Source organism: Lepidochelys olivacea (genome assembly GCF_965140295.1).
Source record: "Lepidochelys olivacea isolate rLepOli2 genome assembly, chromosome: 14".
NCBI lineage: Eukaryota > Metazoa > Chordata > Testudines > Cheloniidae > Lepidochelys > Lepidochelys olivacea.
Window position 1 is genome coordinate 41244693 of NC_140424.1, and position 10971 is coordinate 41255663.

Below are 10971 nucleotides of genomic sequence, written 5' to 3' on the forward strand. Positions count from 1 at the left end.
TAAAGCAACCCCGCCTTGGGTTCCCTCCCAGACAGCCCAGTGAAATATGATAGGGATTACGGAAAATCTGGTTCATCAGATAAAAAGTTCTATAAATCCCAAAGGATCAGACACATCACCCACCAAGTTAATGAATACTTCAGTTCTTACCCAAATACACGCTTGCAGCCAATCCTCATTAACTAAACTAAGATTTATTAAAAGAAGAAAAGAGAGAATGTATTGGTTAAAAGCTCATTATACATACAGACATGCCTAGAGTCCTTAGGGCCGTTTCATAGTAGAGATGGTGTTTTAGAATTGCAAAGAATCCTTCTCAGAATCATTTAATCACGTTCTAGTCCAATGTCCAAATGTTCACTATCAGGGCAGTGAGGATGGGACGGAAGATCTCAGTCTTACGAATCAAACGCCCCCCACCCCCCTGAATAAAGCTAACAAAGATCTGAGAGAAAAGGATCAGGTCCCAAAAGCTTTTCAAGAGATTTTTGCAGCCTCCGGTCAGCACGCAGCCCTTGGGTGAACAATAGGCTGTTGAAGTAACTGTCTAGTTCCTAAACATCAACGGTAATTAATTATAGGCATTAACGTAAGACATTTATCCATAAAGCAGTTCATAGAGAGTTTACCAGAAATAAAAAAAGAGGCAATGACATTACGACACACAAATTTCATCTAAATGTTAATATTTCCCTTTGATCTCTAAATTAACAGAATAGAGCCCTAGACAGGAACCGTTTGATTATACTGTTAATCTCTAACAAGATATAGGTAAATATAGACTACTACAGTTACCATCTTCTTCCAATTCTTTAACAATACAAGTTTACATTTCAGTCTATCTAACGTGGAATAGCCATCAATACCATTTACACACTTTTCGAATGTGTCTCTAAAGGTTGAATCTGGGTCAATTAGCCTGAAAGTTTCTTAACCCTTTCAGGCCATGTGTCACAGAAGTTTAGATCCTGTGTGGATTCTCTCATGTTTAGTGAGGTGTGATATCTGTGTGAAACTTTTCCCACAGTCCAAGCACTTATGGGGTCTCTCTCCTGTGTGGATTGCCTGATGACTAACAAGGGCTGATCGCCGTATGAAACTTTTCCCACAGTCCAAGCACTTATGGGGTCTCTCTCCTGTGTGGATTGCCTGATGTTTAACAAGATCTGACCTCTGTATGAAACTTTTCCCACAGTCCAAGCACTTATGGGGTCTCTCTCCTGTGTGGAATGACTGATGTTTAACAAGGTCAAACCTCCGAATAAAACTTTTTCCACAGTCCAAGCACTTATGGGGTCTGTCTCCAGTGTGGGTTGCCTGATGATTAACAAGGGCTGATCTCCGTATGAAACTTTTCCCACAGTCCAAGCACTTATGGGGTCTCTCTCCTGTGTGGATTGCCTGATGATTAACAAGGTCTGACCTCCATATGAAACTTTTCACACAGTCCAAGCACTTATGGGGTCTCTCTCCTGTGTGGATTGCCTCATGTTTAACAAGGTCAGATCTCCGTATGAAACTTTTCCCACAGTCCAGGCACTTATGGGGTCTCTCTCCTGTGTGGATTGTCTGATGTTTAACAAGGTCTGACCTCTGAATGAAACTTTTCCCACAGTCCAAGCACAGATGGGGTCTCGCTCCTGTGTGGAATACCTGATGTTTAACAAGGTCTGACCTCCATATGAAACTTTTTCCACAGTCTAAGCACTTATGGGGGTTGTCTCCTGTGTGGATTCCCTGATGTTGAAGAAGGGATGAGCTTCGTGTGAAACTTTTCCCACAGTCCAAGCACATATGGGGTCTCTCTCCTGTGTGGATTGCCTGATGTTTAACAAGGTCTGACCTCCGTATGAAACTTTTCCCACAGTCTAAGCACTTATGGGGTCTCTCTCCTGTGTGGATTGCCTGATGTCTAACAAGGTCTGACCTCCGAATGAAAGTTTTTGCACATTCTAAGCACTTATGGGGTCTCCCTCCTGTGTTGCTTATCTGATGCGTAATCAGTGCTGAGTTCTGATTCAAACAGTTCCCACACTCGAGGCATTGATAGGGTTTCTCTCCCTTGTGGCTTCTTCCATGGTTATTAAAGCTTTCCCCATGGTCCAAGAATTGAAGTGGTTTCTCTACAGTATGGATTGTCTGAAGTGTAAGAAGGTGTGGTCTCAGAATGAATCCTTTCCCACATTTGAGGCAGTGGTAGGGTTTCTCTTCCTTGGGGTTTGTCTGCTGGGCTGTGGGATCCTTATCTCCTCCCCTACATTTAATAGATTCCTCCTCTTGCTCCCTTGGTTGGTTTCCCAGCAGCCTCTCTGACCTGTGCCAATTTCCCCAGGCTTCCCTCTGCTCCAAGCACTGGGATGAATTTCCTTCAGCTCTTCCCATAAAGGTACCCTGTGGTTCCACTTCCCCAGGAACATCCTTATGATGATTGCCCTCCTCCTCCTCACTCCCTCGCTCATCACCTGCTGGGAGAGAGACAATCCAGACAGGAGTCACTGTGCAGGGGAGAAAGAGGAATAGCACAGAGGGAAAACCCAACACGCTAACGCTGTGAAGACTAAGCAATTGGATTCTTCCTCCACTTCCCACCCAAACATTCACAGGGAAGGAAAGATGGGAAGGAAACTCCTGGAGCTAACAGGCTGGGTGGAATGGTGTGAATGATATCTTCTGACTACAGCCCTGCTCTGGCTGAGATGAGGAAGAACTGAGGGCTCTTACACTATATTTTTGGGATTCTCAACTTTTTCCTTCATTTGCCAGATGGTTTCTGTGTCAGTCCTCACCTGTGCGGGTGCCTCTCGTGATCTCTCTTTCCTCGCAGGCCTGGAGATCGGGCACCCACGGCTCTTCCCCTCGTTCCAGCTGGGCAATCAGGTCAGGTTTGGGAATGGGAAATCCTGCCCAGGGGGTGAAATCAGACCAGATCAGGGTGCATGGAGGATTGGGAGAGTGTCTGTCACACAGGACATTCCGTGAGTGGAACCTGTGGCCATGGTCTGCTGGGGGAACATGGACTGCATCAGGACAGGAATCTGGTCCCTGAGCCCCCTTGGAAGAGGCAGACGTCTGGGGAGGTGAGGGGAATTGTTACGCCCTCACAAGGAGTTCCCAGGATCTGTGCGCTCTGGGGCCTTGCTGATGCACACCCAGCTCTGGAGTTAGACCCCTGCCTATTTCTAAACCTGCCGAGCCCAGAGTCTTCCCCAGGGCTGGAGCTATTCTCAAGAAGGGAAGTGAAGAGGGATTTTGTGTGTGAAGAAGAAACAATACAGAGAGGACGATGAACAACTTCTGCCCCATTGAAAGCTGGACGGGTGGGGAGGGTTTAGCATGTCCATTAGATTTTGACACCCTTGGTGAGGGTATGGAGGTGCAAGTCTCTCTCACACGGCAGCTGTGCATTATGGAACCCATTCCTCTTCAATCTAACTGACCAGGGAAGAACCTGACCAGAGTCAGAAAAGCAGACCTCACAGCTTCTAATAACTGAGGGGACGGGAATCCCTTACCCAGCGAGGTCACCGTCTCGTAGTTCTCCTGCATGACGTCCCTGTAGAGGGCTCTCTGAGCGGGGTCCAGCAGAGCCCCCTGCCCCTGGGTGAAATACACAGCCACCTCCTCGAAGGTCATCAGCATCTGAAACAACAGGAGTCCCCCTCTCAGCACCTGCTGCCCCTGCCACAGTCCAGCTAGTCACATGGGAAAGGAAGAAAGAAAAAGAAAAACATCTTGGAAGCTCTGGGAGGACCAGAGTAGCAGAATCTCACCCACACCTTGCTCAAAGCAGCCAGGAGGCTTTAGGGGGTGGGGAGAAGGTGAGAGCTCCTTGTCCTCCCCAGCAGACAGAGGAGGGCAGAGTCTTCTCATTTACCATATGCCTGCCAGCCAAAGGCTGATATAGGTAGCAGAGCTCTGAGCAGGGGACAGGAAACCCAACAGCTTCCCTTTGTATTTCACAGCAGCCTCTGGCTAGTGGGTCCAGGCTCTGGCACTGGAAATGTTCCCAGCCCTGCCCAGGGGGTTTGTTTCCTGTTTGAGAAATGGGGGAATGTTCCCCGCCAATGGGCTTGTTCAGAAAATCAGCTGGTTTCTCACACCCTGTCTCCTCCCTGCCTCTCCCTCCCGCTGCCAGCAGCTCCCTGAAAATTCCCTACCTGAGCTGGCTCCATCACAGACATTTCCCTTTCCTGTCTCCCAGATGACGGGACGGGGACGATCCGGAGCGAAATGTGGATGTGATTCCTCAGCCTGTCAGGGCAAGAGAGGTGATGGGGGAGGTTTCAGAAGGGGCTTGAGTCCATTTCTCACCCCGATTCCCCCCAGGCTCTTTCCCTGGAGCGAGGCACTCTGGACTCTGCCACGCTGGGAAGAAACCCAACTAGTTTATTACCACCCAGGCCAGGCCCCTCCCTGCAGAACTAAACCCATCGAGGTACTTTTAAACTCTCCCCGTAACACCATCTCTGAGCCAAACTCTGGAAAAAGAGCAGACTCAAAGGAGCTACTTTGGTGGATTTCTCCTGACATTTTCATGTCACCCCCTGACATTGTCGTGTCACCCCCTCTAACTCCCACTCTTCCCCCAAGTCATGTGGTGTTCAGCGGAGTCAGGAACTGGTTTTCCTCCTTCAGCTCCTCGCCTTGTTCCCAGGAGAGTCAGTCTTCCCAGGGGGATGCAGAGAATGGATCTGGGCAGGGCTGGGAACCTCCCTCCCCACTTCTTGCTCCTGCTGCCCCTTCCAGTCTCTCCTTTCTCCCTTTTTATCATCTTCCCTCACCCTGGGAGAACAAATGACTCCCCCATTGACATGTGCCTTTGCTCTCATTAGGCAGATCAGCCACTGCCATGGCTAACAGGGGTTTGAACCTGGCTGTGCCCATGAGGGCAGCAGCTCTGGGACTTGCAGACACACAGGGAGCCCCCTCCCCACATAGGCCAAACTCACCAGCAGGTCCTGGAAAGTGGCCCTTTGTGCAGAGTCACTTTCCTGCCCCGCCTCAGCCCTGTCCCCGGGGTCTCCCCATCACCTGCAGGCTGCAGCTCAGGGGCTGGTGTCGTCAGAGCCCGGGGCTGCCCCAGGGGCTGGTTCCAGCCACCGGAGAAATTCCCCACCTGGGCTGGGCACAGAGGGGCTTTAACAAAGGTCTCTCCTCTGCTGGGTAACAAGCAGCGTCTCAGTCTGGGCTCCCAGGTCTAAATGCAGGAGGCAGCAGCTTCTGACCCAGGGAGCTCCACTCCAGAGCTGTATCCTGAGCAGAGAGACCCACGGGCCAGCCTCCTCCTCTCCCTCAGCCAGACCCGGAGCCCACCGGTGGCAGCAGCTCATGCCTGAGCCTCCCTGTCCTGCCCCTGCAACCCCCAGGGACATGCAGGCGGAGGCGGATCCCGCTGGCCCATCCGCGCTCAGAGCCCGCAGTGACTCCGGTCTGACTCCGGTGTGGTTGAGATCTGGATCCTGCCTGGAAATCAGACCAGGGCCCTGGGCAGCCCCGAACGCTCAGGAGACAGACCCCACCAGCACGGGTGTGTCTTTAACAAACTGGGGGGAGACTGGATATTTGCCCTGTAGTTTCTGAGCCGTGAGAGGATAGTCTCCTGCCCCCGCCCAGCACAATGTTAGTTTGACCAGTTTAGAGGAAAAAATGTCCGTCTGGCTGCTGGGAGGGGCAGCCCCCCACCCTGTCCTACCCCATGGGGCGGGGGAGCTGCCTTGTATTTCTCCCCACCCCTCTGCCTGCTCCCTGCCCCCGGGCGCTCCCCTCCCCAGGCCTGTCTCCTGTTGCTCTCACCGTCCCCTCCCCACCTCCCCCCTTTCCCTCGCAGTGCCCCCCAGTCACATTTTCCTTCTCTTCCAGCCTCGTTCCCCTCAGCCCCATAATCCCCCCCCCCGATTCCCCTGCATCGCCCCATCCTCCCTGCCCCCCAGCCTATCCCCTGCGTCCCCATCCAGGACCTTCTGTCGCCTAACGCATCCCTGTTCCCCCCTCAATCCCCTTCTGCCCACACCCGCCCCCCTTCCGTCCCCTCCCGGCTCCCCCGCCTCTGCCCCACACATGTCGCTGTCCCAGCCCCCAGCACGGTGCGGGCTGGCTCCCCACGCCCCGCACACACCGGGGGCTGGCGGCAGCTTTCCCGGAACCAGGGCAGGGAATCGCAGCCGGCTCCGCGGGGAGCAGCCTGGGGACAAAACCGCCCCCTGCTGCCCGGGTGGCACCGCTCCCGGGGCGGGGGCAGGTCTCTCTTACCTTCCCCCCGAGCGGGGCCCCCCGGGGCAGGGGCCGGGCCGGGAAGGGGCCCTGGCCGGGCTGGGGGCTCTGCCCTGGGAGAGGCTCCCGGGGAGCAGCGGGCAGGGCCCGGCTGGAGGTTCCCCTCTCCCGGCTGCAGCCCGGGCTCCGGGATCCGGGCTCCCAGCACCAGCCGCCGGGGCGCGGGGATCTCGCCGGGAGCCAGAGTCCCCGCAGCGGCTGCGAGTCACTTCCTGGGCCGGGCCTGAGCCCCGCGATCGCTCCCCCCAGAGCCCCCCCCCAGCCGCTCCTGGGTCCTAGCGATCAACCCACCGCGCTGCAGCCCCATGCCCCAGACACTGCCTCCCGGGGCCCCCACCTCGCCTGCGCTTGGCCAGCTTCTCTCAGCATTAAGGGGACATCCTGCATAGAGGCTTCTGTTGCCAGGGCTCAGTCTCACTTGCAGCCTCCCTGCAGGAGAAACCCGGGCACAGGCCACCAGCTGATCAGTCCCTGTGAGACTTGGAAAACTTCTCGCTTTGGGCAGGTTAAGGCTTTGCTTTGAGCTGCCTCTCCGGTCACAGGCCACCAGCACTGGTGCAAAAGGTGGCGTTGACTGGACGGGCTGAGCCAGAAAGCAAAAGGAGAGAGAGGAGAAGTAAGGTGGGGAAGGGAAATGATGCGGGAGGGGAAGGGTGACAGCAGACCCCCAAGTCTCATATCCCAGGGGGAAGTTCAGGATTTAGCCAAAGTCAGTGGAGTTGAGGATGTCCACTGGTTCCCCCTCTCTGGTTAGCCTTGCTCAGGTCGTCTTTCAGCATCAGGATGATGAGAGCCCAATGGTGCCATGCTGAGTCCCAGGGGACAGCGGGTGTCAGGCATACCCCAGGGTACAATTGGGACTGTTGAACTGCTGATTTCTCCACCCCAGGGCATCTTTCACACTGCTTCCCTGTGTGAACAAGAAACCCCTCTAGGCTCTTCTTCCACACAACCACAAGCCTTCAAAGTCACTCCCAGCTACACAGGACTGAGTGCAGCCGCTCGCAGCCGCTCATGAAGTAAACTACAGAGCAACACCAGCCAGTTCCCTAGTCCCGGCCTTGCACCACAGAAACATGAGTCTCATAGTGTCCAGCCCTTTCACTGTGCTGTACAAGCTCATTAGTTAGTTTGTCATCTCCACAAAGGATGCTGATCAGATAACAGCCTTGTTCTCTGAAGTGAAATTCCCCAAACACTTCGATGAAAACACACTGGTTTAGATAAAACAAGTTTATCAACCCCAGAAAGGTAGATTTTAAGTGGTTACAAGTGACAAAGGCGTAAAAGGTTGGAATTGATTACCGCAAAAATAAAAGGTAAACACGCATCTTAAATCCCAAACTTTACCACGCTCAGTAAGATTTGTACCAAACAGCTTTTCTCAACCCGCCCGATGTTGCAGACAGTTTACAGTTCTTAGCATCCAGGCCGACTTCCTTCCAGCCTTGGTCCACCCTCCCCAGTTCAATGCTCCTGTTTTTGTCTTTCAAGCCATCTTGTTGCCTTCTGTAAAGATGGGAGAGGAGAGGTGAAAATGGAGGCAATTCTCCCTTGTGCTTTTATACCACTCTTCTCTTTGAGGTTCACCCCCAGATGTAGGGGGCAGGCGACAATCAGTCTGTGGCACATGTGAGCTTCCAACCATCCTTCAGGTGAATTGCAAATTTCTTGTTCACGACTCCCCCAACTCCACTGGTGAATGGCTGGCTAAGCAATTAATGCCCACCTAGCACCTGGCTCTCAGGAGCGAATCTGTGGGCGTTTTCAAGATTTACAGCAGGGATCTGAAACTCAATTTACCTTAGGGCCAGGGCTAGTCCTCAACTCCTCCCAGCGGGCCAATAATGTCACTGAAGATGGTGTTCAGAAAAGACAACGTTTGTATTGTGGCTTTGATTTCAAATTTCTTAGAAATAATAAAACTGTCGTACAACTTTATACAGTTCTTCGCATGCCAGAGTTTGTAGTGTTTTCAAGACACCTGGCAACGCTTCAGTTCTGTCAGTTTGTGGCTGCTTGGCCTCGGTGACCGGGCCGTTGAAGCTGTCAGGACTGCAGCGAGGTGGGCATCAGAGAGTTGTGTCTGATATTTGGACTTGTTTATATTCATTGTGGGAAAAAGTGATGCTGCCTCCATGGCTGACTCTGCCCGGCGACGAGTGATGGTGTCACTGTCCCTCTCCCGCAGCCAATGGGATCTGCAGGGGGCGGTGCCTACAGCAGACATTGCCAGCCGCGTGTCTGCCGGCATCTCTCCTCCGTGGGCCGCAGTGGGGAGGTTCTTGGGCCGCACATGGCCCACAGGCCGGGACTTTGAGACCCCTGGTTTACAGCATGTTTCAGTAACAAACATATAACAAAACCTCATAACATTGACACACACATTTTAACAGGACAATAATATTCAACAGACAATGACTTTTCAGAGGATCATAGAATATCAGGGTTGGAAGGGACCTCAGGAGGTCATCTAGTCCAACCCCCTGCTCAAAGCAGGACCAGTCCCCAATTTTTGCCCCAGGTCCCTAAATGGCCCCCTCAGGGATTGAACTCACAACCCTGGGTTTAGCAGGCCAGTGCTCAAACCACTGAACTATCCCTCCTCACAAGACATACTTTGTGCAAGATTTATCATCATTTTGTAAAAGTGGGGACCATAAGAGCGTAGACCAGTGGGTCTCCAATTTATTTCCTCGGGCCCCCTTCTTTGTGTCCATGGACATTACGCCCCCACCCTCCCAAGTACATATACCGCCACCCAGCTCTGAAGGCAGAGCGGAGAGCAGCGGCTGCTGGCCGGGCGCCCAGCTCTGAAGGCAGCATCAGCGCCAGAAGCAGCCCAGAAGGAAGGGTGGCCACGTGAAAAGTGATATTCCTCAATATCGCTGTTCACAGCAGACTTATCACCCCCTTGCCACCCTGACTTCTCTGCTGCTGCTCCACCTGGAGCTGACAGCCCGAGCCCCTCTTCCTCCAGGTGAGGGATAGGGCAGGGAGGAGAGCCCGAGCCTGAGTGGCACAGCTCCAGCTGTCCCTTTTATCCCCGCCTTCCAGATGTGCATAGCCCTCCGTCGTGAGCCGCAGCCACCCGGGGCAGACAGCCGGTGCTCTTAAAAACCCCCACCAGAGACATTGGTCGTGCCTCCCATGGGAGGCCCACCCCATAGTTTGAGAGCCACTGGTGTAGATAGTCACAGTGGGGATTCGCAGCCAAGATGGTAACGCTCGCTCCTTTACGTCCCCGGGATCTCCAGAGAAAATTTCCAAGCAGGAGAGTGAAGCAGATCCTATTAACATTAAGCTTTCAAAACACACGTGTGTAGTTTCAGCTATAACATTTCCTCCCATTTCCAGTCTTTCAGCCCCTAGCCCCAGTGATTGCAATGGGACTGAGCTAGAAGTAGGCAGGTGGTGAGGTTGTGAGAACAGGGGCACTGGGCTGAAGCCCAGCTCAGCGATCAGAATCATCATCGCACAATGTGTGACTGTATCTCCTGCAAACAGACCTAGAGGCCAGTATCTGATTCTCCCCTCACAACAACTTCACACTGGTGTAGACAGGTCACGTGGCCTAGTGGAATTACTCCTGCCTAGCACCTGGGTGAGGGAGAAGGGGATGAGCCCATGAGCTGTCAAAGTGTTCCTGATTTGTACTGGGGTCAGGGAGAGGGGCACAAGACTTAAGAGAGTTTTATCTCTAAGGGGAGTTTGAGGAGCCTGTGACAGGGCAGGGATGAGGTTGGCTGGGTGACCTCCCTGTGCATTTCCATTCCAGACCACGTCTGCATTGCTTTAACCTTTCACCTTACCTCTGCAGTTGGCAGCCATTTCATGCAAAACAACGGAGACCGGGAGTGGGAGAAACTAAATTCTACTTTATTATTTAAACAGACAAGCAAAAGACAGACTCCTTTCCCCACCCCCAGCCCAGCCCAGTTCAGTCCCAGCCCAGCCCACTGCTCCACCCAACTCCCCCATGCACGAGCAACATCTACACATGGGGAGAAAAGTGCCGAGAAGCCATGAAGAATGATGAGAACCCATCACAAAAGCAAACACCCCGAAAGCAGGGAATCCAAAGAGCTCAAGTTAGAGGGATGCAGTGTGAGGTGAGTGGGGCAGAGACAGTTGCTATCGTCCCCGCACAGGGCACAGTGGTAGATGGGGAGGGGTGAGCAGCTGGTCTCTATGGCTCCTCATCTCCCTCTGGCTTCCACGATGTGAGTCTGCCTGGCTTCAAAGCTGCCCAGGTCCCCTGATACCCCTGGCCTTCTCGTCTCGGCCCAGCCTTGTCTTCTCAGCAATCAGGAGATGCTGCCCCCTCCACACAACATTCCTCTTGGGCAGGACTCACAACATTATACAATTCAGGTAGGGCTTGACCCGACACTCGCAGGATAATTCCTGTGTCTCTCTGGCTTTGATGCAGCAAGTTCACAGTTCTCAGCCTCAGCTGCCTGGCTCTGAGGAACAAACCCAACAGTTTCCCAGCTCTGTTCATATCCATCTGCCACCCTCTACCCCTCCTGACTGTGTCTCACATCACTGCAGGGACCAGGCAGTAACTTGCTTCCCCATTTCAGTGTCTGCCTCTGGGAGTGTGAATCTAGCTCACACCCTCAGCCATTGTTCACTGTCATTGTTCAAAGAAAAAAAAATCACACGATAAGGGTAGAAAAAGTTCAAAATTAAATTGAA

At 53.1% G+C, this 10971-nt stretch overlaps 1 protein-coding gene across 1 annotated transcript; it reads right to left on the reverse strand.

The window, feature by feature from the left end:
• Nucleotides 1-174: 174 nt before the first annotated feature.
• Nucleotides 175-6469, reverse strand: LOC311530838 (uncharacterized protein). Its single transcript, XM_084647785.1, has 5 exons — nt 6250-6469; nt 4158-4251; nt 3513-3639; nt 2787-2900; nt 175-2465 (listed from the first exon to the last, which is right to left on the reverse strand). Exons 2-5 carry the CDS (start codon nt 4179-4181, stop codon nt 952-954), a joined length of 1779 nt encoding a protein of 592 aa, XP_084503911.1. The 5' UTR covers nt 4182-4251; nt 6250-6469; the 3' UTR covers nt 175-951.
• Between the last annotated feature and the right edge of the window lie 4502 nt (nt 6470-10971).